Source organism: Diaphorina citri, unplaced genomic scaffold (genome assembly GCF_000475195.1).
Source record: "Diaphorina citri unplaced genomic scaffold, Diaci psyllid genome assembly version 1.1 scaffold2446, whole genome shotgun sequence".
NCBI classification, from domain to species: Eukaryota; Metazoa; Arthropoda; class Insecta; order Hemiptera; family Psyllidae; genus Diaphorina; species Diaphorina citri.
Window position 1 is genome coordinate 1,842 of NW_007379868.1, and position 26,184 is coordinate 28,025.

The following is a 26,184-nucleotide window of genomic DNA, read 5'->3' on the forward strand; positions in this document are numbered from 1 at the left end:
GCAAGGCCAATAAATGGATGGGTGACTTGAACATTATATTGGGAATAAAGGGAGAACGGGCTCTGGTCTTGATTTTAAATCATTACATAAAAGAAAAATCAAAAAATCAAATCAAGAATAATAAATAATAATAAACTGAATATTAAATAATTAGGTAGGTACATAAATATTGATTTTCCTTAACCAAGATCGAAAAATTCCCGGAGGGACGGGCCCCGCTTGTTTTTGCGCTGTATTTACCAACAATTTTACCTTGGAATATCTCCTGAAAGAGTGTGATGTTCATTAAAAAAATTTAGCGAATAAAAAAATATTGTGTATTTATGTTGAATTAGCGTGCTAATAAAATTAAAAAAAAAAGAGGAAAATATACGAGCTGAAATTAATAAATTAATATCTTATGGACTGGATTTGCAAGAAAATAATGTATATTTAGATAGGTATGCAGATATCGTTATACCTACCTAAAATAGGTACCTTCTACATCTACACGTACGTCAGTGCTTATAGAGGTACTGGGCTACTGGGATACAGAATTATACAAAATCGGTAGGTACTGGTACCTACCTATGTAAGTACCTACCCACTGTTATGGTCAATGGGGTCCTATAATCCCATATAAGAGGATGTAAGGTGATTATTTGTTCGTGAGTAGGTATACCTATGTAAGTACCTACCCACTGTTATGGTCAATGGGGTCCTATAATCCCATATAAGAGGATGTAAGGTGATTATTTGTTCGTGAGGTAATAGCAAATTGATTTAATGTATTTGGTAAGCTGGTACCTACCTACTAATTGGTTTCATAGGTTTACTTAGTTTAATCTCAATCTGAGATCTATGGTACCCAAACCTGTTCAAACTGGCCAGAGGTTGTGACACAACGACCTTGGCATTGTCTTTAAGGTCCCTAGGCATCTAGGCAATTGCTATTAGGAGAACATGAAATTATGCAGGATTATAGTGCTTCATAATAATAGTGCTTATACGGCTCGCATAGGACTGAAAAGTCTAGTGTGATGTTCATTAAAAAAATTTAGCGAATAAATATTGTGTATTTATGTTAAATTAGCGTGCTAATAAAATTAAAAAAAAAGAGGAAAATATACGAGCTGAAATTAATAAATTAATATCTTATGGACTGGATTTGCAAGAAAATAATGTATATTTAGGTAAGGAACGTGGGTCCGTCGGGCTTGGTCGAACCCCACAGTTCGGAGAATATGCTAATCATGAGTTATGATTATGATTGACTGATAGATTTATTACTAGTAGATTCTGACTATGAATTACTTAGGGAGAGATAATAAATATAAAACATGTGGACCCTAATACCTACATATACGACTCTACCTCTGTGGGCAGGCAATAGAAAGATAGTAGAAAAAAAATAATCAAATAATGATGGCCTGAAAAAAAAAAACATACTCGATATTGAGAGGAGCACGTTTATATGTTAATAAATATAATTTGAACATAATAACTGGCCAGAGGTTGTGACACAACGACCTTGGCATTGTCTTTAAGGTCCCTAGGCATCTAGGCAAATTGCTATTAGGAGAACATGAAATTATGCAGGATTATAGTGCTTCATAATAATAGTGCTTATACGGCTCGCATAGGACTGAAAAGTCAGTTTACTCCAGCAGAAGGCTATTTCTATTGTACTGTTACTGTGGGTGCAATAGACGCAATAGTCCTACATACTGGACTTCGCACACAGGAATTTCGTTAGAGTCCCCACATACTGGACTCCACACACAGGAATTTCGTCAGAAAACTCCCCCATTTCAATGTACCTAATGCACTATTATTGTGGTCGAATTCTCAAATTATATATATTGAGAATAAAATTCCATACTGTGGCTGGGATTGAACCCAGGCCCTCCTGTTTACCAGGCGAGCGTCCACGGAGGATTATTATCAATCTGGTGTGAACATCACACGACTTTCCTCATCCTATTGAATGATGCTTATTTTGGGTGTTCTTGAAAAAATAGTAGAAAATCTCCGTAGCAATTTCTAGAAGCAGTTTCCGTGCCAAAGTACCTACCACCAACTAATTATTAGGGATAATAAAATATGTAATAAAGTAATTAGCTAATTATTAATACTCCATTTGTTTACCTATATCTGCCTAGAAAGATCTAAACTGGTTCTAACTACCCAATTACCATAACAAATTCAACGCGTCTTTCTTTTATCAAGCTAACTAGGATGGCGTTTCTGTAAATCAATTTACAGAAGCGCCAGCCTCGTTATTTTGGAGGGTAGCGCGTCTGCCTTGTAAGCGCTAGGACGCGGGTTCTAGTCCCACATGTACGTTATCCTAAACAGATGTGAAGTTCACGGAATGGCTGGATTTTTCCTATCCTGTTTTGCTTCTCCTCGATTTCGGACAAAGTCGACCCCGTTAATGGTCGATCGACGTCGACTGAAACCGTTCACTATCTCGACAACATAGAACAGATGTGAAGTTCACGGAAGGGCTGGATTTTTCCTATCCTGTTTTGCTTCTCGATTTCGGACAAAGTCGACTCCGTTAATGGTCGATCGACGTCGACTGAAACCGTTCACTATCTCGACAACATAGATTCACCTCGTCGATCGGCCATCTATGGATGAGGTATTACCTATGTGGGCAGCTAGCTGTCAGGACAATGGTGAAATTTCCACAATACACGCGGAAATCTGTTAAAATAGATAACATTAGCTAGGTAGTTAGGTAGGTAGCAAAAATAAATATTTTGAAAGAGCTCAGAAATTTACATAGGTCTTGGGTTCAGGCAAATAAGTTGTTTCCTTGCTAAAGAAATAGCAAGGGTTGAGTGCGAAGGGCATCCACTCGTGAAATTTGTAGCCAAAACCAAATGTCAGCCCAAAGCAACCACTTTGGGCTGACAACCAAAACCAAAAATGCCGACCCCTTCTGTACACGGAAAAAGGCGAAAGATTCTAAGAAATAAGAAGAAGAGGTACCTAGTTAAGTTGTACAGCTATACACCTACTACCTACATGAAATGAAATTTACCTTTGTTTCCTACAAAAAATAGGATAAAGATGTTGTTTTTCCATTTGTTCTTATCTTGGGCATTGTTCCAGTTTCAATGTTGATTAGGTAGGTACCTATACCTAGGTCATTCTTTTCATGATTTATGGGTCATTTTTCATTTCAATGAAAGTAGAACTGTGCTTGTACTTATCTACCTCTATGTGACGTAATTAGGTAGAATAACTAAAAAGCATTATCAGTTGTTTTTGTTTTGTTCATCTTGACCTTGTAAGTCTTTTAGGTCACCTAACATTATGTTCATTGTTCATTCTGAAACTTTCATTTTCGGACGTCGAACATATTTTAGGTCTGCACAGTATGTAATAAATGGTCGCTATGCAAAATATATCCTTTGTTTCGGTAAATGACACTTACAAATAAGTTACCTTCTTTATGGATACCTGTCTTCTGCTAGTTTTTCCTGAAAGGCTCTCCATCCAAGAGAGACATTAGCAGTGTCTTTGTTGAGTAACCAGCAAGAGATCCAGCTCATAAGCGCGAAGTACTCAAGTACCTATTTAATAAGCTAACGAGGTAATCAAGTAGGCAACGTAGGTACCTAATATAATAAAGTAGGTACAATGTACTAAGTTTGTAATTAATAGTAATTAGTAAGTTTGTAATAATAAAGTACCAAGTTAGGGGAAGCTAATTTTATGTTCCAGACGTAGGCAGGGAGTTACCTATTTTCGTTGTTGAAACACGCAAGAAAACTTGACAAAATTTTTAGCTGTTTTGTTCATCTTGACCTTGTAAGTCTTTTAGGTCAACTAACATTATGTTCATTGTTCATTCTGAAACTTTCATTTTCGGACGTCTGTTAAGGTTTCACAGGGATATATGTGTTAAGGTGTGCCCAAACATAGTCGACTGGCCCTCGACCGACGACGAGGAAAATCTGTGTTGTCAAGGCAGTGTGGACGTGTCTGTCGACATCGATCGACTATGTGTGGACACACCTTCAGCCTGGTGGTGGACATCAGGAGGCCTTCTAAATTTTCCAAGTGGGTCGACAGAGGGAACTGTAACTGCTATGACCTTATCGTCCCGAAATCGAAGAGAGAAGGAAGACAGGATAGGAGAAAGCCAGCCGTTCCGAGAACGAACCTTAACTGTGTAGGATAAATTTCACCCCAAGCGGGAATCGAACCCAGGTGCGCTTACAAGTCAGACGCGCTACCCTCCATGCTAACTAGGCTGGCTTAATTTCTTTTAAATATGGTATACCTGTACTATAAATCATTAATTGTAGTTTTTCCTCTACAACTACCTGAAAACAGCTACTTCCTCTGTGGCGTATAATATCTCTAGTATCTTTGTCAAACGCTACCGCGCTCCTTAATTCTAGAAGTTAAAAATAAAATACTTTCCATCAAAGTACACGATCAAGAGACCTCTGTAGCCTAAAAGGAAAAAAAAGAGACCTCTATGGTCTATTTTACTATTGTCCTACTCACTTCCAGTAGTTTCATCATGGGTACTGGATTGAAGAAATGAAGGCCGACGAATTTGTCCTTCCTGTTGGTGACTGAAGCAATCTCTGTGATTGATAGAGACGAAGTGTTGGATGCTAGGATGGCGGAGGCTGGAGCGATCTAAACAGAGATAATAGAGGTATTAATGACTTTTCTTTAAGAGGTTTGATAGAGGGAACTGTAACTTCTAAGGTCTTGTCGTCCTGAAATCGAAGAGCGAAGGAATACAGGATAGGAGAAAGCCAGCCGTTCCGAGAACGAACATTATACGCTCAAGATAAAAACGAACATTATTCCCTCCCCGGGCGGGAGTCGAACCCGCGACCTAGCTCTTACAAGGCAGACTGGCCATAGAGTGTTTAATGCTGGGGTTTACCAACTCGGTATTGAGATGAAACATGGCTTTCCTTATACTTAATAGCCAGGTCAACCTCGGATTGAACTCAATCCTGAGATAATTAACGGTGGTAAAACTCGACTGATTTTCAACCTGGAAGGCCAGGACGGAAATTTCTGACTAGATTAGGGGTGAATGTAACAGAATGTGCCTTGAAGTAATGCAACTTTAATGTGGTCCCTCACCATTAAAGTGGTTAGTTCGGAGGTAGCTTTCTTTATGCATTAATAAAAATATGTAGGTACCCACCTACATCGTTTTTTTTTTCAATGTTTTTTTGTGAGAATTCTCAACAAGTTGTCTGATTATTTATGGGAGGAAACACATTACCTACAGGCAGGAGTCTGGTTGAGGGACTATAAACAGAGAGTAGATCAGCGTCTAGCTAGGGGACTATTAACAGGGAGTAGACTAGTCCAAATTTCCTCACGCTACATCAATAGCAAAGATTGAGTGTGAAGGGCATCCCACTCGGAAAATTTTGTTTAAGCCAAAACCAGTTGGCCTCAAAGCAATCACTCTAAAGCTGATTGAGAGGCCGACAACAAATGCCGACCCCATCTGAACATGGGAAAAGGCAAAGAAAAAGAAGAAGATGATACATTGGAGATACCTACTTTATCTACAGACGTGAATAGCTTGTGCTTGATGTCCATGTTTTCCACAATAGCTTCAATGACCAGGTCACTCTCCTGTAGTTGACATTATTGGTGTTGGATTATCAAACAAAAAGATCATTTTGCACAATATTTTGACCGATGAAAGTCTGATGGAGTAGCTAGACGAAGACGAATAATCTAACTTTTATCTCTTATCAATTTTGTTTACATTTCAAAATTTCAAATAATTCAAAATTTCGCGCTCAAATCACTCACTTTTCCCCTCTTTTCCTTTCGAAATTTTTGTCTTCCAACATTTGTACAGGTGAGATAGGGATCTGTTCCTCCATTTATATTCTTACCTCCATGACAACAACGCTTTTTTGAAAACTAACCTAAAAAAATCACGCGTGGAAAAATTTGAATTTTCAATATTTTCATTTCTTATTTTCTTCCAGTTTTGTCATTTGTCAAGCAATAGCATTTTTTTTTTTTTTTTTTTGAAGGATTTGCCTATAGAACTGAACTTTCAAGTGCTTTTTTATTATTAGGAATAATTTATGAAGACTTTGCAAATGCCTCTACCTCTCAATTCGTTCGTGAAATGACCAAGTAAATTAGTGTCTGTACCCTCTCTTGTGCTAGTTCTTTCTTCAACATCAATCAACCATGGTCGAATCTACCCCAAGTTCTTCATCAACAAGTAGCAATAGTAGTAAGATCTTCCTGAGACATAGAGCATTAGGCTATGTCAGCAATCACCTTCCTGTAGTGGCCAGATTCATCCGCAGGAGGAAAGAAACATTGTTTGTTACTTGCGTAGGTAAAGCATTTCATGTCTATGGGTGCAACCATTTCAAGCTTCTCAGTGTAAGCCCTCAACATGAAGATGATATCACATGTTTGAGTTCTGATTTCTTCCATATTTATACTTCAGCCAATAATATCATTTATGCATGGAGGCGTGGCATAGACATTGTTGGTACTTACAAGGGTCATACATCTCCTGTTCATTTGATTTTACCATTTGGACCTCATCTTATATCAGTAGATGAAGAAAGTAATGTCAAAGTTTGGGATATTAAAGCAGAAGAAACATATCTAGAGCTTTCATTTGACAATGACACTTTCAAAATCATGGGAAAAAGTTCATTGAATTGAAAAAAAAAAGTATTATCAAAATTAAACTGTCTCTATTTGCAAGTATTCCATGTTCAGGTCTAAGTAAGTACCCCCACAAAAACACAAATGTGAAAAAAAGGCCAAGTTCCTATCCTAAAATGTCGTCCTATAAAAGTGGTGAGATCAGAAAATTAAGGCCAAGTCTGCATTCCCAGTTTTTCGTGTCTGCTGAAAATGCTGAAGGCCCTAGAAAAGAAAGTACATTTAATGTTTTTTATTACCTTTACTTCTCCGTTTCCAAAAATCAGCTGCTGACACTACCAGGTGTAGTTGTAGAGTTTATGGCCAAGTTCTCCTACAACCTACAACTTTCAAAAATTTTTGCTTTTGTAAATTTGTAGGTGGGCTATTCAAAATTTGGATTAAAAAGTTATTGAAATTAATTTATCTGTGATATGAAGATTATCCATCATTTTTAAGCTTACCCATTGGATTTAATTTGTTCTACTCTATATTTCTGAGCCATACGCAATAATCAAGTGCAAGGTTGGAATACTTTGAAGAAGAAAATTTTGTACTCATTGAGTATCATCAATTTCAAGAAGAAATAGATCACTATATCTTGTTGCAGGTACCTAAAGTTCATTACCACTAATGGTAAGTTTTGGATCTGGTAACACAAGGTTCCCACATTCCCAGCAGCAGTGTAGTGTTAGGTACATTCCATCTATAGTTATCAACCCTACCTGATCCATGTGAGCATTAAGTGAAGAATATTTTGTCAAACACTGTTTGAATGTGTCTTGTTTACAGTTGACCTATGACTCAAGGCCTTTCTGGAATACAGAGCAGTGTTATTTCTCTTGGTAAGAACTGTATATCTTTTGTTTGTTAGGGTTCACTGTACCGTCAATGGATAGGTGTTATGTGGATCAACCATTTGGCCCACTTTAGTAAGAGATCACAATTGTGATTAGTAAGTAGGTACCCACATTAGTAATTAGCTGACCTATAACTGGAAGTATCCAAATGATTAAGATTGGGTTCTACAGGTTTGATACTTTGATAGGGATATATCATCTGTGATTAACAAACCATTGTGTTCCTCTTCCCCTGCTCCGAGAGAGGCAGGATGATGCAGGATCTGCCTGTTCCTTGGGAATAAGAGATCACAATGGTGATTAGTAAGTAGGTACCCACATTAGTAAGTAGCTGAACTATAATTGGAAGTATCCAAATGATTAAGATTGGGTTCTACAGGTTTGATATTTTGATAGGGATATATCATCTGTGATTAACAAACCATTGTGTTCCTCTTCCCCTGCTCCGAGAGAGGCAGGATGATGCAGGATCTGCCAGAGCAGTGTTATTTCTCTTGGTAAGAACTGTAAATATCTTTTGTTTGTTAGGGTTCACTGTACCATCAATGGATAGGTGTTATGTGGATCAACCATTTGGCCCACTTTAGTTCCTTGGGAATAAGAGATCACAAATTGTGATTAGTAAGTACGTACCCACATTAGTAAGTAGTTGACCTATAACTGGAAGTATCCAAATGATTAAGATTGGGTTCTACAGGTTTGATAGGGATATATCATCTGTGATTAACAAACCATTGTGTTCCTCTTCCCCTGCTCCGAGAGAGGCAGGATGATGCAGGATCTGCCCTTTCAAAATCACAGCCATTTGTCACCCTAGTACATATAAAAATAAAATTTTACTTGGCAGCTCCCAAGGGGGCATGGAACTATGGAATTTTTCAAAATCACAGCCATTTGTCACCCTAGTACATATAAAAATAAAATTTTACTTGGCAGCTCCCAAGGAGGCATGGAACTATGGAATTTGAATATTTTTTTAATCTTTCACTTTCATCAAGAATGCATGGACAGACTACAAAATTATGGTAATATCATAAAAAAATTGTCTCTATATTAGATTAAATATTAATCTAAACAAACAAAATAATGTTGGCTGATGATTAAGTAGATAATTATTTATGAAATTTTACACAAGGATGAAGTGTACATATTTACAAATAAAATTCTTATTTCTGTTATTTTTACAGTAATGACTATGGAATCTAAAATCATCAAAGAAAATATATTCTTTTGAAGGGTGGAACTCTTGTGTGAATGTTTTGGAACCATCTCCTGTAGTTGACATTATTGGTGTTGGATTATCAAACAAAAAGATCATTTTGCACAATATTTTGACTGATGAAAGTCTGATGGAGTTTATACAAACATGGGGTCCAGTAACAGCTTTATCATTTAGAACTGATGGACCACCCATGATGGTGTCTGGAAGTAATACAGGTCATCTTACTGTTTGGAATCTAGAAGACAGACAAGTTGAAAACCAAATCAAGAAAGCTCACAGGAAGGTTGTGACAGGAGCACATTTTCTCTACAATGAACCATTACTAGTTACATCCTCCCCTGATAACACTCTCAAGTTGTGGATTTTTGACAAAGCTGATGGCAATGGAAGATTGTTAAGGATTCGTGAAGGACATAGTGCTCCTCCCAACTATATTCAATTCTATGGTAATAGTAGTGATAACATTCTGAGTGCTGCTGGTGACTCCACATTGAGAATATTCAACACTAAAAGTGAAACATCCAATAAAAATTTGGGAATAGCAAGTGCCAACAGGAATAATTTGAAAAGGAAAAATAGGTTGGAAAAAATGAATGAGAAATTTATTCTACCACCTGTATCTCAATTTTCATTTGGACTTGCTAGAGAGAAGGACTGGAATAATATTGCTGCCATACATACTGGCAAAAACAAAGTTTCACTATGGTCCTTCTATAAATCCAAAATGGATGATATGTTCTTGGTTCCTGAAAGATGCAAGCAAGCAAAGCAGAGCAAGCCTACCTGTGTGTACATAACTCACTGTGGTAACTTTGTCCTTATTGGCTACAGTTCAGGACATGTTGATAGGTTTAATATACAGTCTGGTGCTCACAGAGGATCATATGGACATGATAACCAGCCTGGTCATGTAGGTGGAGTGAGGGGAGTGGTATCAGACAACTTGAATCAAATTGTGATCTCTGGTGGCAATGATCAGACAGTGAAAGTGTGGCATTTTAAACAAACAGGTAATTTTTTAGATTTGAATTTTCACTGCAAATCCAGGTAGCTACCCAAGTGTGTTGTACTGTTGTATCCAATACCTGCAAAAGTGTTCCTGCACTCATCTAGTGGGGCTTTTATACTTATAGTATTCCATGTCTCAGGCAATTGTTTCCCTAAGGAAAAAGGTTTCTTTACACCTTCTCCAATACCTGCAAAAGTTAACTTGCACTCATCTAGTGGGGCTTTTATACTTATAGTATTCCATGTCTCAGGCAATTGTTTCCCTAAGGAAAAAGGTTTCTTTACACCTTCTCCCCATGTTTTATTATGTGTTAATCACTTCTACTCTTTATTTCAGGTAAACCACCACTAAGGAGTATCAAATTAGACAATGGAATATCTTTCTTCCGAACACATCAGGAGAGCTCCATGCTAGCAGTGTGTTTGGATGACTTTACAGTAAACATTATCGATATTGACACATGTACCATCATCAGGAAATTAAGTGGTCACATGGGGCAACTCACTGATGCAGACTTTAGTCCTGATTCAAGATGGCTCATTACTGCTTCTATGGATTGTACTATCAGGGTGTGGGATATTCCTTCATCACAACTTATTGACTGCTTCCAGGTAATTATTTGAGATCCATTCATGATTTGCCAAAATAACTTCATCTCATGGGAAAAAACAAAAGACCGCCTTCCAATAGGTAGGTATAGCCATACACACACAATCAACGACCATCAATTATGTGTAGATACAGATTAATTAAAGTCGTGTGACGTTCACACCAGATTTTTTTTTCCCCTTATAATATTATGATCTCTTTATATGATAATATGTTTGTTTTGAACAATTTGTCTAATGTTGCAAAACGTTCTCTGGGTTCTTCATAACTCCTAAACGGTTTATTGATTTTGATTGCACAAGAAAATAAAAGTAAACAAATAATAATAAAGCCTTAGAAAAGAAAGTACATTTAATGTTTTTTATTACCTATACTTCTCCGTTTCCACAAATCAGCTGCTGACACTACCAGGTGTAGTTGTACTCGCTAATGCCTCCTGTAGTGGAGAGAGAAATTTTTTGACTTCAGCTGCCACAATATTAGAAGTGGGAGCCAAGCAGAAGGTTTGTTAATACACTCGGGTCTTTTGAATAATAACGAGCTTTGTTTGATAAAAAAAAACTCGTTTAATTAGTTATTTCCTGGTATACAGTATAACATAAAAGTCCTAACGAAAAACCGCCTTCCAATAGGTAGGTATAGCCATACACACACAATCGACGACCGTTGATTATGTGTAGATACAGATTAATTAAAGTCGTGTGACGTTCACACCAGATTTTTTTTCCCCTTATTATGATCTCTTTATATGATAATATGTTTGTTTTACCACAACTCTTGAACAATTTGTCTGATGTTGCAAAACGTTCTCTGGGTTCTTCATAACTTGTAAACGGTTTATTGATTTTGATTGCACAAGAAAATAAAAGTAAACAAATAATCATAAAGCCTTAGAAAAGAAAGTACATTTAATGTTTTTTATTACCTTTACTTCTCCGTTTCCAAAAATCAGCTGCTGACACTACCAGGTGTAGTTGTACTCGCTAATGCCTCCTGTAGTGGAGAGAGAAATTTTTTGACTTCAGCTGCCACATCAGATTGTCCGGGAAGAAAATGACCTCCAGGGTGAACAATCTTGTGTCTGTTTGACTCATTGAACAAGCCAAATAATGATTCACTCCTTTCTGTAAAAAAAGTATTACTTTTAAGTCTCAATAGCAGAGATCTGTACATTGACGATTTTCATGTCTCAAATGATCATCTGTCCAGAGAACAACTTTGCATAATGTTGGTAAACTCCCGAGATCATTTAAGTACTTTTTTTTTATTATTTTTTACTATTATTATTATTATTATTATTATTATTATTATTATTATTATTATTTACCTTTGACTATAAATTATTATTATCATTGACAATTTTCATGTCTCAAATGATCATCTGTCCAGAGAACAACTTTGCATGATGTTGGTAAACTCCCGAGATCATTTAAGTACTTTTTTTTATTATTTTTTACTATTATTATTATTATTTACCTTTGACTATAATCTTATCAGACTCGCCCCAAATATGGAGTGAAGGGATATCTATTGAAGACTGTCCAGAGTAATAATCGTTGTAAGCAGGGCAGTGACTTTTAAACCCAGACACAAAGATTACAAACTTGAAATCACCATGAAACACTGAAAACAAGAAACAATTAAATAATCTTTATCTCTTGTACCTAAAACCACCACTTTAATCATTCTCATGAAGCTGAGTGCACCTCGAGCTTCAGGCACAGAGTAAAAATAAAAAATCTATTGATGGGAGTCTCATACTGTTGGACAATAAACTCAGGAGCCTCAGAACTTCTAGATGTTGGGAATGAAACTTAGGAGGTACCTAATATCTTTATCTCTTGTACCTAATACCACCACTTTAATCATTCTCATGAAGCTGAGTGCACCTCAAGCTTCAGGCACAGAGTAAAAATAAAAAAATCTATAGATGGGAGTCTCATACTGTTGGACAATAAACTCAGGAGCCTCAGAACTTCTATATGTTGGGAATGAAACTTAGGAGAAATCTAAAGCTTTAGGTACTTACAGTTCTTGGATTTAAGGGAACATATTAACCCCAACAGTTCTCAGTAGACCCAGTCTGAGACCTGCTGCACATTGGAACCGTAGTCGTGGGACTTTTAGCAGTAAAATTCAAACAGTTTAAATCTATAAAATGATAGAGACATCTCACACGGGAGTCGTAGGTATCATTGGCAACTGTAGGTATCATTTTCGCGTTCATACACATGCCAAGGATGTAGGATTGTAGTGGTCAAGATGCTCGCCTGGTAAACAGGAGGGCATGGTTTCAATCCCAGTCAAGACAGTTATTGTTGGCAAATGATTTAATTATATTGAAAAAATTCCATACCGATAAAATTCCATAATAGTCCTACATAATGGACTCCACACACAGGAATTTCGTCAGAAAACTCCCCCATTTCTATGTACCTATAATGCACTATTATTGTGGTCGAATTCTCAAATTATATTGAGAATAAAATTCCATACTGTGGCTGGGATTGAACCCACGCCCTCCTGTTTACCAGGCGAGCGTCCACGGAGGATTATTATCTTCCAGTGATGTTTTCATGTCACACTACATATTATTTATAGCCTGGCTGGAGCACAACACGGCTGCAATATATCCCATTGCAATATATTCTATATTTACTTATTTACACCTATAGGTAAATGTACCTACCTGAACGGGTTGTACAATACATGGACAGTGTAGGTAGTAGGTAGGTACGTAATGAATGCACCTCGTACAACAATTGTAGGTACGTGGTAAGTAGGTAGGTATATGGCAAATAGTCTGTTGGTCATGCTATCAATGAATTGTTTAGGCCAACTTTTTGTTGAAAATGAAAGAGGTATCTACATTCCTACATATTTAAAGGAAATAATATTATGTACCTACTCTAGCAAGGTACGGAGGTATAGGTACTACCAGGACCGAATTTAGAGAGGGGGCGAGGGGGCCCCTCGAGCTTAATTTTTCTCCTTTACTGTAGGTCAGACAAATTCCTGATGGATATGGCCCTGGGTACTAAATTACTAATACGGCTCTGGAATCAAACTCGATACCTTCTTTAACCTAAGCAAGATGCAAGTAACACTGCTAACGAACCACACTGTTACAGTAAAGGTTAATAACTTAATACCAAGGTAGATAATAGATATTACCTACCTATTACCTACTATAACATGATTAATAATTAATAGACACTAATAAAGTGATAAAGCCGATGCGATGAATCTCAACTTGTGGTCAATAGGGTTGCACCTTGTACCTGTAATTGCTACGTGACATGAGCAAGGTATCATATGGTTAGACGGTACCGAGACCAAGTTCAGGACTTCAAATTTTGACTTGAGCCCTTTTGAGTTCCGAGGTTAATTTTTGCTTTACATAAACGGGGAGGTGTTTATCGTGATACTCCCTCATAGAGGAACAAAAGGTATGAAAGGAATTTAATGACAAAACGGGAGATAAAGAAAAGATCTTTTACTTTTAGCCGCCAGATTTATGGAGGATTTCACCAATGACTGCGAATGAGAGATTTCACTAATGGGAGATTTTTAATGATCCAAAGGAGCTTTTAATAATCCAAAAAGGAGTTTTTAATGATCTAAAAATGAGTTCCTAGTTACCCAAAAAGGAGGAGTTTTTAGAAACTAAACCTGTTCCAGCTACTTTTTTAAAAGCACGTGGAAATAAGATTGTTTTAAAAGCACGTGGAAATAAGATTGTTTTAAAAGCACGTGGAAATAAGATTGTTTTAAAAGCACGTGGAAATAAGACCGGGACAGGGGTAGGATTAGTAAACCTAATTCTTAGCTACTTAGGTACTTACCTACGTACTTAGTTACAGGGCTTTATTTAGGGGGGGGGGAGAGGGTCCGGGCCCACCTCGGGCTTCATTATTCCCCTTTATTTGGAGCACACCCCCCCCACCGGTACATCACTGTTTGGAATCTTGCCCTACGCTCTTAAATAAAATCCTTAATAACGACCTGCTTGGTTACTTACAAAACAAGTCTACTTTTTTCAAGATTAAGTGATAATAAAGTAATAAAATAAAATTGTATAATGTCAAGGTTTGTAGCTACACAAATTCGTTGTCATAAACACGTAAAACAGATCTTCTGAAAATCTGGATAACCTAGTTAGACGAAGCAAGCAATTTTACACGTTGATCTCCAGTATGTCTGGTGGTTTCTGGTTTACCTACTTGATTGACCAACAACTAGCTTTGCTCACCTCAGTCCTCATTCCTTTTCTTATTGGTACTTCCTAAGCTCAATTATTTTAATAAATAATATACCCTCTAACCATAAGTATAAATTAACGAAGTTCAAGAGGTTTTCCATGTTACCAGCCTAGTTCGCTTGGAAGGTTAGCGCGCCTGTGTCACCTCAGTCCTCATTCCTTTTCTTATTGGTACTTCCTAAGCTCAATTATTTTAATAAATAATATACCTACCCTCTAACCATAAGTATAAATTAACGAAGTTCAAGAGGTTTTCCATGTTACCAGCCTAGTTCGCTTGGAAGGTTAGCGCGCCTGTCTACCTTCCGGCCAAGTGATGTCAAAACAGTCCAGAAATAAAATTTTTCCTTCATATTAGTTCGTATTAGTTCGTAGCTATTTTCTAAAATTAAACAAACAGGTACCTATCTACGAATCCTTGGGATTCGATATTAGATTCAATAATCTGGATTATTGGATTCCCTTTAATTTTTCTTTCTTACAAACAGATATTTTTTACTTCTCTCTTTTGAATCCCTATTTTCTACCACTGTGAACCAAACGAATCCAGTCCCCGAGTGGATCCCTTGGATTCACTGGATTCGGGTTTTCAAAAGACATTTTTTTTGTCTACATGAATCCGGATCCAATGGATTCAGAAAAAAACCTATACCTACCTACTGTATTCAGGTCCTTATCATTATTTTACGTTAGTTACCTTCCATATTAGACATTCTAACCATATATTCATAGTATTCATGAAATGGACGCCTGATTCTTTATCAGTCTTCCAAAGAAAATACAATAACCGTGACGGAAACCACGTTCTCACTTAATCTGAAATGTTTCCAAACTTCCCAAGAGGAAAAAAAAGGTTATCTCAAGTAAACTTTTCACAATGGAGAGGTGAAAGAATTTGGGTTATCTCAAGTAAACTTTTCACAATAGAGAGGAAGAAAGAGACTTAGCCTGGGATTATTATCAAAATAATCAAGTTGAATAAATAGTAATATTATCAAAATAACAGAGTTCAATGTTAAAATATTTAAATTCCTTAGTTCGTTCAATAAACATTTTTAAAGGAATTTTATTTCGTTCCCAACTTTATACGTCTCGACAAACTTTGACTTCCAACGCGAAAACCACTCACTGCACCACTGAGTTTATCATTATTAATATTTTAATGTGTTTGATAGGGGGATCAACAACGGAGGTTTTAAGTCTTATCGTCCGAAAATCGAAGACAGGAAGGACATGGTAGAAATTCGCCTAAGGCGGGAATCAAACCCGCGAATTTGCGCTTACAATACAGGCGCGCAACCCTCCAAGCTAACTAGGTTGGCTCCTCTGAGGATTTATTTATTTTCATTTTATTTGACATTCTTTTTATTCTTTAATTGTTATTAACTAGCCGAAACCCGTCGCTTCGTTCCGGATTTCCGCTAGTAAATCCTTAGGGCATGGCCGTTCATGTCACTCATCCATTTAGTGGTCTTGCTCGGCGTAGCTTAACAAAAACGAACCGGAAAATGCCTGTCATGTAAGCGTTGTCGCTGGTTCGAATTCGAGCGCGAACTTTATCCTAAAACATGCATGGGACTTTCCAGTCCTATGCTGGAAGTAGGCACAAAACAGGTAAGGTTCGTTCTCAGAACGGCTCGCTTTCTCATATCCTGTGCTCCTCTTCAATTTCGGGGCGACGAGACCTCAGTATTTACCTACAAAGGTTATAGTTCCCCCTTTTCATCGTTCACCTATCAATCGTGTCTCATCTTCTGCTTTCAGTGATAACAAGGAGACAGCGGTCCTGAAACTGTACTCGATGGCCATTTTACTTCTGGACATTTGTATCGTGCTCTTCAAATCCACAGTTGCCGTTTTTGAAGCGCTCTACTTGAATTTCTTCCCACCGCCTGAAAAATCGGTCACTGGAGAGATAATCTTGGTAAGTTCTGTTTTCTCACCCCCTCTCTACTTGCCAAATCTCATCGCATCAGTCCTACTGTCATATTGTTTCGGGATTCCGTGAGGCACTTTCGGTAGTCAAACGTTCGCTTCGTCAGGCATCGATATAAAATAAATAGTCAATTACCAATTATTTACCTATCGATTAAAAAATCTATCCTAAATACGCCTACCTAGATAAATAAATACAGTTTTCTTGTTTAGTATGTAGGTATACATACATAATTACCTATTCCTATTGTAGGTGTGTTAAACACATAAGTTTACCTAGATATAACTACATTAAGTTGCCAAATGACTAGGGGTGAGATGTAGGTGCCTATCATAAAGAAGACAGTTTTTCAAAGGGTAGTTTTTTTCGAAAAATAACATAGAAATATGGTAACTTTAGCATAATTTTTCTGAGCGTGGTCCTATCTGCTTTTAAAGATCAAGCACAAGCTCTCACGATGGTTGACTGGGGGGGTCAGGACGAGTCAATTACTCGTAAACATGGCTAGAGACCATCACCCCGGTGCATGTCTGATACACAAAAAGATATCTTCGCTTTATTCTGCCATCACCATTCGGAGAAAGCTAAAGCCACTAAAACACCAACAAAGAAGGTAATCAACCCTTAAAACAAAGAAAAACATTCTAAAGTTGGAACAATCAAAAATTAACTAGACCAAGGCGATAACCTCTTACGGTGTTAAAACAATTTATTGCCTAACCAAGTCATATCATTGGTCTTTATGTACCCAATGTATGATTCATAGTTCACACTCTGACAAAAATGGTAAAATTACTCTTCTTCTTTTTCTTCGCCTTTTCCCGTATACAGACGAGGTCGGCATTTTTCGTCAGCCTCTCAATCAGCCCTAACTAGGGTAATTGCTTTGGGCTACAAATTTTACGAGTGGATGCCCTTCGCACTCAACCTTTGCTATTCCTTTAGCAAAGGGAAATTTCGTATTATCAGCAAAGATAAGCTGTGTTCAGATCACCAGGAACTGGTTGAAGAAGAAAGAATTTTTTATCTCTTAGTAATTATTATGAGTGTATTCAGTAAAGAGCTTTTAGTATTCAGTAAATTTCCCTTTGCTAAAGGAATAGCAAAGGTTGAGTGCGAAGGGCATCCACTCGAAAAATTTAACAGCCAAAACCAAATGTCAACCCAAAGCAATCACCCTAGTTAGGGCTGATTGAGAGGCTGACAAAAAATGCCGACCTCGTCTGTATACGGGAAAAGGCGAAGAAAAAGAAGAAGAGTAATTTTATGAGTGTATAATATCCATTTTATTCTTGTGTTTGTTGCATTCTTGGTGAAAACCTATACGTACATAGGTTTTCCCATTTTTTAATGCAGGGGAAATTCACTGAATACTAAGCTCTTTACTGACACTCATAATAATTACTAAGAGATAAAAAATTCTTTCTTCTTCAACCAGTTCCTGGTGATTTGTGAACACAGCTTATCTTTGCTGATAATAGTAATTCGCTGATAAAGTCATTTTTGTCAGAGTGTGAACTATGAATCATACATTGGGTACATAAAGACCAATGATATGACTTGGTTAGGCAATAAATTGTTTTAACGCCGTAAGAGGTTATCGCTTTGGTCTCGTGAATTTTTGATTGTTCCAACTTTAGAATGTTTTTCTTTGTTTTAAGGGTTGATTACCTTCTTTGTTGGTGTCTTAGTGGCTTTAGCTTTCTCCGAATGGTGATGTTTTTGTATCAGGCATACACCGAGGTGATGGTCTTTAGCCATGTTTAATTGGCTCGTCCTGACCCCCAGTCAACCATCGTGAGGGCTTGTGCTTGGTCTTTAAAAGCAGATAGGGCCACACGCTCAGAAAAATTATGCTAAATTTACCATATTTCTATGTTATTTTTCGAAAAAAAACTGCCCTTTGAAAAACTGTCTTCTTTATGATAGGCACCTACATCTCACCCCTAGCCATTTGGCAAGTAGAGAGGGGGTGAGAAAACAGAACTTACCAAGATTATCTCTCCAGTGACCATGTTTTAACGCCGTAAGAGGTTATCGCCTTGGTCTCGTTAATTTTTTATTGTTCCAACTTTAGAATGTTTTTCTTTGTTTTAAGGGTTGATTACCTTCTTTGTTGGTGTTTTAGTGTCTTTCTCCGAATGGAGATGGCAGAATAAAGCGAAGATATCTTTTTGTATCAGACATACACCGGGGTGATGGTCTCTAGCCATGTTTAATTGGCTCGTCCTGACCCCCCCAGTCAACTATCGTGAGGGCTTGTGCTTAGTCTTTAAGAGCAGATAGGACCACGCTCAGAAAAATTATGCTAAATTTACCATATATCTATGTTATTTTTCGAAAAAAATAGGCACCTACATCTCACCCCTATAGTCATTTGGCAAGTAGAGAGGGGGTGAGAAAACAGAACTTACCAAGATTATCTCTCCAGTGACCGATTTTTCAGGCGGGGGGAAGAAATTCTGCGATATGTCACACCTGTGAAATGAGAAAACAAATAATCAACCTTTAATTATTACTTATCTAATATATAAAAATCTGGTGTGAACATCACACGACTTTCCTTATCCTATTTAATGATGCTTATTTGAGTGTTCTTTTACCCTAACTTTTACAATATTTGCGAAATGTCACACCTGTGAAATGAGAAAACAATTAATCAATCTTTAATTAAATTATTACTTATCTACTATATAAAAATGAATATTTGTGTGTGTGTTTGTGTGTGTGTGTGTGCTATGAAACTTTGTCAACTTATTGCTTGCACTCCCGTGAAGGTTATAGGCTATTTTCCGGTTCGTTTTTGTTAAGCTACGCCGAGCTGATTGATAGGTGAACGAAGAAACGGGGGTTGAAAAGGGGGAACTATAACCTTTGTACGTAAATACTGAGGTCTCGTCGCCCCGACATTGAAGAGGAGCACAGGATAGGAGAAAGCGAGCCGTTCTGAGAACGAACCTTGCCTGTTTTTTGCCTACTTCCAGCATAGGATGGAAAGTCCCATGCATGTTTTAGAATAACGTTCGCGCTCGAATTCGAACCAGCGACATAGGGGGAACTATAACCTTTGTACGTAAATATTGAGGTCTCGTCGCCCCGAAATTGAAGAGGAGCACAGGATAGGAGAAAACCAGCCGTTCCGAGAACGAACCATACCTGTTTTTTGCCTACTTCCAGCATAGGATGGAAAGTCCCATGCATGTTTTAGAATAACGTTCGCGCTCGAATTCGAACCAGCGACATCGCTTACATGACAGGCGCGCTAACCTTCCAAGCGAACTAGGCTGGTAACATGGAAAACCTCTTGAACTTTGTTAATTTAAACTTATAGTTAGAGGGTACCTATATTATTTGTTAAAATAATTGAGCTTAGGAAGTACCAATAAGAAAAGGAATGAGGACTGAGGTGAGCAAAGCTAGAAATTCTACATAATACAGTAATACACTCTAACACTCTACAAAAAAAGGGAAAGTTGTAAACACTTCTAGACCAGTAGGATGGCCATAAAAAGCCTATAAAGACTTATCTTGCCATGAAATATGGCATAAAAAGGCTGAAAAGACTTGCTTTTTTGGTTATTTTGCCATATGTTAAGCATTTTTGGGTAATTGCTTATTTTGCCATGTTTTGAACAAATAAATATCATATTTTCCAAAATAAGTGCCATATGGCCATGTTTTTTAGTGCTATATTTTGGAAAAAATAAGTGCCATATTCTGAACTTCTCTGTTAATAACAGAAAGGTATTTTTCTGGGGAAATAAAGTTAATGTTAATTTCCCCCGGAAAATACCTAAGATGTAGATATTGTAGACCTCCTGCATATTCAGGAAAATAAGAATGAATGTATTATTAAATTCTATCATGAAGAATGTTCATGAAGCCGATTACGGTCAATTTTACAAGAATTTTGCCTCACTATTTCACATAATGTGCTACCTACGTAGGTACCTACACATACCTAATCATTATCTACCTAGGATTATAAATACCTACTAGGTAATCTATGTAGGTATTTATGAAACCATGAACCAAGACCAAGTTGTTATGTAGAGCACATTGCATATCTAATCTGTTACCAGGCTATAGATATTGTCCCTATTAGGCTATTTAATATACCAGGTAGATATTCCGTATTAAGATGGGTTCTGAGTTCTCAAGCCAAATCGTTGGCATTTGGCATTTCAGATCACTGGCACCGGGCATGGAATTGGCAGGGAACTGGCACTCCAGTACTGTTCACATGGGGCCACTGTGGTAGGCGTTGACATCAGTGAGAAGGGAAACAACGAGACAGCTCAGCACGTCAAGGAGAGAGGCTATAAGAACTTCCATAACTTTACGTAAGTGTTATTATCTCTGACCCGTGTTCCTTTTTTGAATAATTCAAAGAAAAGGAAACAGCTCAGCACGTCAAGGAGAGAGGCTATAAGAACTTCCATAACTTTACGTAAGTCTTATTATCTCTGACCCGTGTTCCTTTTTTGAATAATTCAAAGAAAAGGACAATAAACTTTGGAAACGAGATACCATGTCAAGTACTAATTATTAATACTGAAATATGAGGAGAATAGAATCAATTTAGTCCTGAGGAAACATGAAATGTTGAAACATGTTGACTCTTTTCCACCAATAAATTTGTTTATTTAGTCAAGTGAAGACCTATTCTCTTCTTATTTTAGTAAAAGGAATATAATTAACCCTTTCTGACCCGTGTTTCTTTTCATTTTGAATAACTCAAAGAAAAGGACAGTAATTATTATTGTCCTTTTCTTTTTGAACTTTGCAAAATCTATGATGTAATATTTCAGATGGAAAAACTTTTTTAAAAACTCATTTTTCGCATTCCGGGACTTGTAATTGGGGGGTTCGGGTTCGAGTCCTAGGACTGACATAAATATTATTTATTATATTTTACCTATATTTACTAGGCTGCAACTGGCACTATTTCAAAACGGTTTCATTTTTCGTAAAATATGGCCTTGGCCTTAAAGACTGCCAGGAGGACTAGAAAGATCAGGAATTTCAGGGGACATCCCAACATACGAGTAGAACACCACGTAGGTAACAGTAATATAGCCATGAGGTAAACCGTAAAATTTTTTACACGTAGGTACGTAAAAAACTACAGTTTTCCACATAGCCTACGGTAATATTATACCTGTCAGGAAAAACTGAGCTTTTGTGGCAGACTGTGACCATCTCTGCTAAAAATCATCACACAAAACCTGTCGTGAGTGGCCGGCCTTAGGACAGTTTTGTCCCTGAGAGGACATTGGATACCTACCTTAGGTACATTCACAGCTTGCTTATTCATATAGCATCGGACGAATGTACGCATTAGCACATATCCAGTCACAAGGATTATACATAAACATAAGTAATGTACATAAATATGTACACGTATAGGATAGGTATATGTATGCATTGCAATAAGTACACATTACAGGACCTTACAGGGTCCGAGGGGTTGACTTTGGGTCTAGTCTTATCACGAAGATACCTAATATTCTTTTAAAAAAGTGGTCTACGGTCCATTCCTGACGGGTAGACCCTGTCTGTGATATTTGATAATGGTGTGGAGATATTACGTAGAATAATGGATCTCTGTGTAAATAGTATCCAAGTAATTATGTACAAATGTATGTTTTATGTGTACGTTTTAAGTTGCTAAATCTACATACTTTGTCCATAAAACTACTAGCTGGGGAGCTGACCTTGGTTTGAGAGAAGCATATGGACAGAGATTTATTTAGTAAGAAAGAGATAGGTACATTCACAGCTTGCTTATTCATATAGCATCGGACGAATGTACGCATTAGCACATATCCAGTCACAAGGATTATACATCAAAGTTGTGAAGAAACTCTCATCGTTGTGGTCAAGGCGATCGTCTGGTAAACAGGAGGGGGCGGGTTCAAATCCAGCGAGGCTTGGAATTTTATCCAAAAATATCAATTTATTTGAAAAATTATAGCGGAACAAACAAACATCCAATCGAAGAGCAACTTTGTCGAGTTAAACGCAGACCTCACTATCGTTTGGTCAATAAAAGGGTTAGGTGGTAGAGAATATCTCCGTCGTTATCCTCGCTAAGTGGTTAGGTGCCCTACTTCCACTCAAAAGTCCATTATTTATGGTTGTTACATATTTATTGTTGAAGTTCTAGAAAAAAGTTAGGACATAAAAGCTCGATATAGTGACCACCTTAAAGGGCTACCTACCTCTCCCTCTCCCTCTCTCTCTCTCTATAGGTATATATAAAAAAACAACGTACTATTAAAAGTTATAATCCGGTCCATTGTAAGTCCAAATTATCTCATCTTCATAACGACTATAATCATGAGAATACCAGACTGATTTCCACTCAAAAGTCCATTATTTATGGTTGTTACATATTTTTTGTTGATGTTCTAGTAAAAAGTTAGGACATAAAAGTGACCACCTTAACAGTGAAAGGGCTACCTACCGCTCCCTCTATATATACATATATATATATAAAAAAAACACCGTACTATTAAAAGTTATAATCCGGTCCATTGTAAGTCCAAATTATCTCATCTTCATAACGACTATAATCATGAGAATACCAGACTGAAGTTTAGTACGTAGCGCTATCAATCATCTGTCATTGTTCATTTCCTTTAGTATATCCGACAGTAACCTTGCTTCTTAAAGTACTCTAAGATCTACTGGTGTAATCCGAACTTTGTTTCAGTCTAAAGTACTCTTCTCAGATCTACTGGTAGAATCCAAAATTTGTTTCAGTCTACCTCAAATCATCACGTGTTAAACATATAAGCTTTAAGGTCAGTCCAAGTTTTATTCTGGAAACTCAGTTAGGTATGCAATATGCTACACACAAAACACAATCCGACATCCAAGTTGTCCTCTAATGTCCTTGCGCTTGCATAATTCTAATCCCGAGTAAATTTTACTTTATACTCATTGTTCATTTCCTTTAGTATACCTATCCGACAGTAACCTTGCTTCGTAAAGTACTCTAAGATCTACTGGTGTAATCCAAAATTTGTTTCAGTCTACCTCAAATCATCACGTATCATGCCCTGTCATCCGCTCAAGAACACATCCGAAGAGGAGATCCGGAAAATTTTCGACGTCAACGTGTTTTCTCACTTCTGGGTAAGTTGGACGTCGCGTTGTCGCTTCGGACGGAGACGCTATCGATTTTGCCTGACTTTCCTACGTACACTGAGAAAATTAGAGTGCCGGAAGCCCAATCGAGTGGCTGGATTCCGGAACTCTAAGGCCAGCCACTCACTATCAGGTAAACCTAACAGGTACACTTGATCAGGTCCGCCTGTCAGGTCTACCTGATAATGTGTGTGCTCATCAGATGTCCAGGTAGACCTGACAGGCGGACCTGATCAGGTGTACCTGTCAGGTCTACCTGATGGTGAGTTTCTGGCTAAAGCCTACCGTCTGTGGGTATTCTGAGGTAAAGTGATGTACAGCGTACAGCTCAAGGAGGCAGTGAGCCTCGAAGTAATGCCATGCTTGACCTATGGGCATTCTAAAGTATGATCCTATGATCCATAGACTCTATAGGAAAAATAAAATCTAACAGTGAAACTACAGTTCCGAGAAAGGAACTAGTAGGTAGTTCTTATTAGTTATTAGGTGTGACATTCAAAATTATTATGAAAATGAAGTAGCTAATCCCTTGTTATTCTCCATCAGCTTGCTCATTATCATAACCTTTTAATCATCTCTATATCGATAACATTGTTGAGATGTGAGTCCTTATCAGTCCACTGAGTTCATACATATTCATAGAGTTAGGTACCTATAACATAGCACTTGGCTGGCCAAAGCCTCTACCATCTGTGACTATTCTGAGGTAAAGTGATGTACAGCGTACAGCTCAAGGAGGCAGTGAGCCTCGAAGCAATGCCATCCTTGACCTATGGGCATCCTAAGTATGATCCATAGACTCTATAGGAAAAATAAAATCTAACAGTGAAACTACAGTTCCGAGAAAGGAACTAGTAGTTCTTATTAGTTATTAGGTGTGACATTCAGAATTATTATGAAAATGAAGTAGCTAATCCCTTGTTATTCTCCATCAGCTTGCTCATTATTATAACCTTTTAATCATCTCTATATCTATCGATAACATTGTTGAGATGTGAGTCCTTATCAGTCCACTGAGTTCATACATATTCATAGAGTTAGGTACCTATAACATAGCACTTCCACTTCGATGATTACAGTAGAACCTCGATTATTTCAACTCTCCAGCTATTATTTCAACCTCAAAATCCATTGTTTTTACATGGTTTTACTTAACTTGATATCTCTGTTTGTTTGTTTGTTTGTAATGTGTTTTTTCTATCTTTCAAAGGATATTCTATATCTTATCAGAGGAAAAGATCATAGAAAGTGATCATTTCAAACTCGATTATTTCAACTACCCCCGGTCCCAATTAGTTGAAATAATCGAGGTTCTACTGTATATTATGTATTTGTTAGGTGTGTTGTTGTTACTACGGATGTATTACTTGCAACATACTTTAAAATTCAAATAGGTAGGTAGATTAAAGATACAATTTATTTAATGGTGTTCTCGTGTTGACACAGCACCTAAATGGGAAGTGTCTCTTCTCGCACATCTAATGAGAAGTACCTTTAATAAATAATAATTGATGGGCATACTGCCGCACAGACCACACGAGTCTAATGTAGGTACATAGTACATATTACCTACCTACTACAAAAAAGGTATGAAAAAAAAAAAAAAAAAAAAAAAGGTTAAATGTATATTAGTCCAAAAATAAAAAGTAAAAAGAACATGAAAATAAATCCGGCATAACATTGATGATAGTAGCTACCTACAATACATAATTATATGACTACCTACTTATAATAGTTCTTCGTTCTTCTCCTCCGCCTTTTCCCGTGTACAGACGGAGTCGGTGGTTTTCTTCAGCCTCTCAATCAGCCCTGGCGTGATTGCTTTGGGCTGACATTCGGTTTTGGCTACAAAAATCTTACGTACGTGTATGTAGTCTCAATGTAGAATAGAATAGAATAGAATATACCCTGTTTATACTGCCAGAATGAGACTGAAAAGTCCCTTTACTCCCGCAGTCTAAACAAGGGGTTGTATTAAATAAAATTAATGGATAATTTTCACATCCGAGATCATCCGAGATCCTAGAAATAATATCAAATGTTTTTTTCTCACCTAAATTCAGATCCTTGAAACATTCCTACCCGACATGATGGAGAAGAACCGAGGTCACATTGTCGGCATTTCATCCATGGCGGGAATTGTCGGCCTGCCGAATCTAGTTCCTTACTGTGCGTCCAAATTTGCCGTTCGGGGACTCATGGAGGCTTTGGCGGAAGAGCTGAGAGAGGATGCCCGCAACAAAATCTAGTTCCTTACTGTGCGTCCAAATTTGCCGTTCGGGGACTCATGGAGGCTTTGGCGGAAGAGCTGAGAGAGGATGCCCGCAACAGATTGGTGCAACAAGAAAACCTGCATAAGGGAAGACCGAAGAATTGTTGTTGTTGTTGTTTTTTTTTTTTTTAAATTAAATAGTAAAAATTTTGATAATAATTTTCAATGTGACTGTGTAACTTGTGTGATTTATC

At 37.3% G+C, this 26,184-nt stretch overlaps 2 protein-coding genes and 1 long non-coding RNA gene across 3 annotated transcripts; 2 read left to right on the top strand and 1 right to left on the bottom strand.

Moving 5' to 3' along the window:
• Positions 1–3,930: 3,930 nt before the first annotated feature.
• LOC103518940 (17-beta-hydroxysteroid dehydrogenase 13-like) lies at positions 3,931–26,043 on the top strand. Its single transcript, XM_026830597.1, is given in 6 exon segments — positions 3,931–4,056; positions 16,392–16,551; positions 20,752–20,906; positions 23,088–23,167; positions 23,603–23,706; positions 25,782–26,043. Coding segments are annotated over 6 exon segments (807 nt in total). The 5' UTR covers positions 3,931–3,997; the 3' UTR covers positions 26,031–26,043.
• LOC108253646 (WD repeat-containing protein 36) lies at positions 5,707–10,414 on the top strand. The gene is made up of 4 exons (XM_026830596.1): positions 5,707–6,649; positions 8,313–8,391; positions 8,719–9,758; positions 10,094–10,414. Exons 1-4 carry the CDS (start codon positions 6,193–6,195, stop codon positions 10,378–10,380), a joined length of 1,863 nt encoding a protein of 620 aa, XP_026686397.1. The 5' UTR covers positions 5,707–6,192; the 3' UTR covers positions 10,381–10,414.
• LOC108253647 lies at positions 11,334–12,439 on the bottom strand. The gene is made up of 3 exons (XR_001809792.2): positions 12,396–12,439; positions 11,843–11,989; positions 11,334–11,490 (listed from the first exon to the last, which is right to left on the bottom strand). It is a non-coding gene; the product is annotated as an uncharacterized LOC108253647 (long non-coding RNA).
• Positions 26,044–26,184: the final 141 nt, after the last annotated feature.

What these genes read in the sequence shown, in the direction of transcription:
- LOC108253646 (XM_026830596.1), top strand. Translation starts at nt 6,193, where the DNA reads ATGGTCGAATCTACCCCAAGTTCTTCATCAACAAGTAGCAATAGTAGT. An exon ending in GCTTTCATTTGACAATGACA is followed by an intron (nt 6,650 to 8,312) that starts CTTTCAAAATCA and finishes GCAGGATCTGCC; the next exon opens with CTTTCAAAATCACAGCCATT. An exon ending in AGCTCCCAAGGGGGCATGGA is followed by an intron (nt 8,392 to 8,718) that starts ACTATGGAATTT and finishes TTTACAGTAATG; the next exon opens with ACTATGGAATCTAAAATCAT.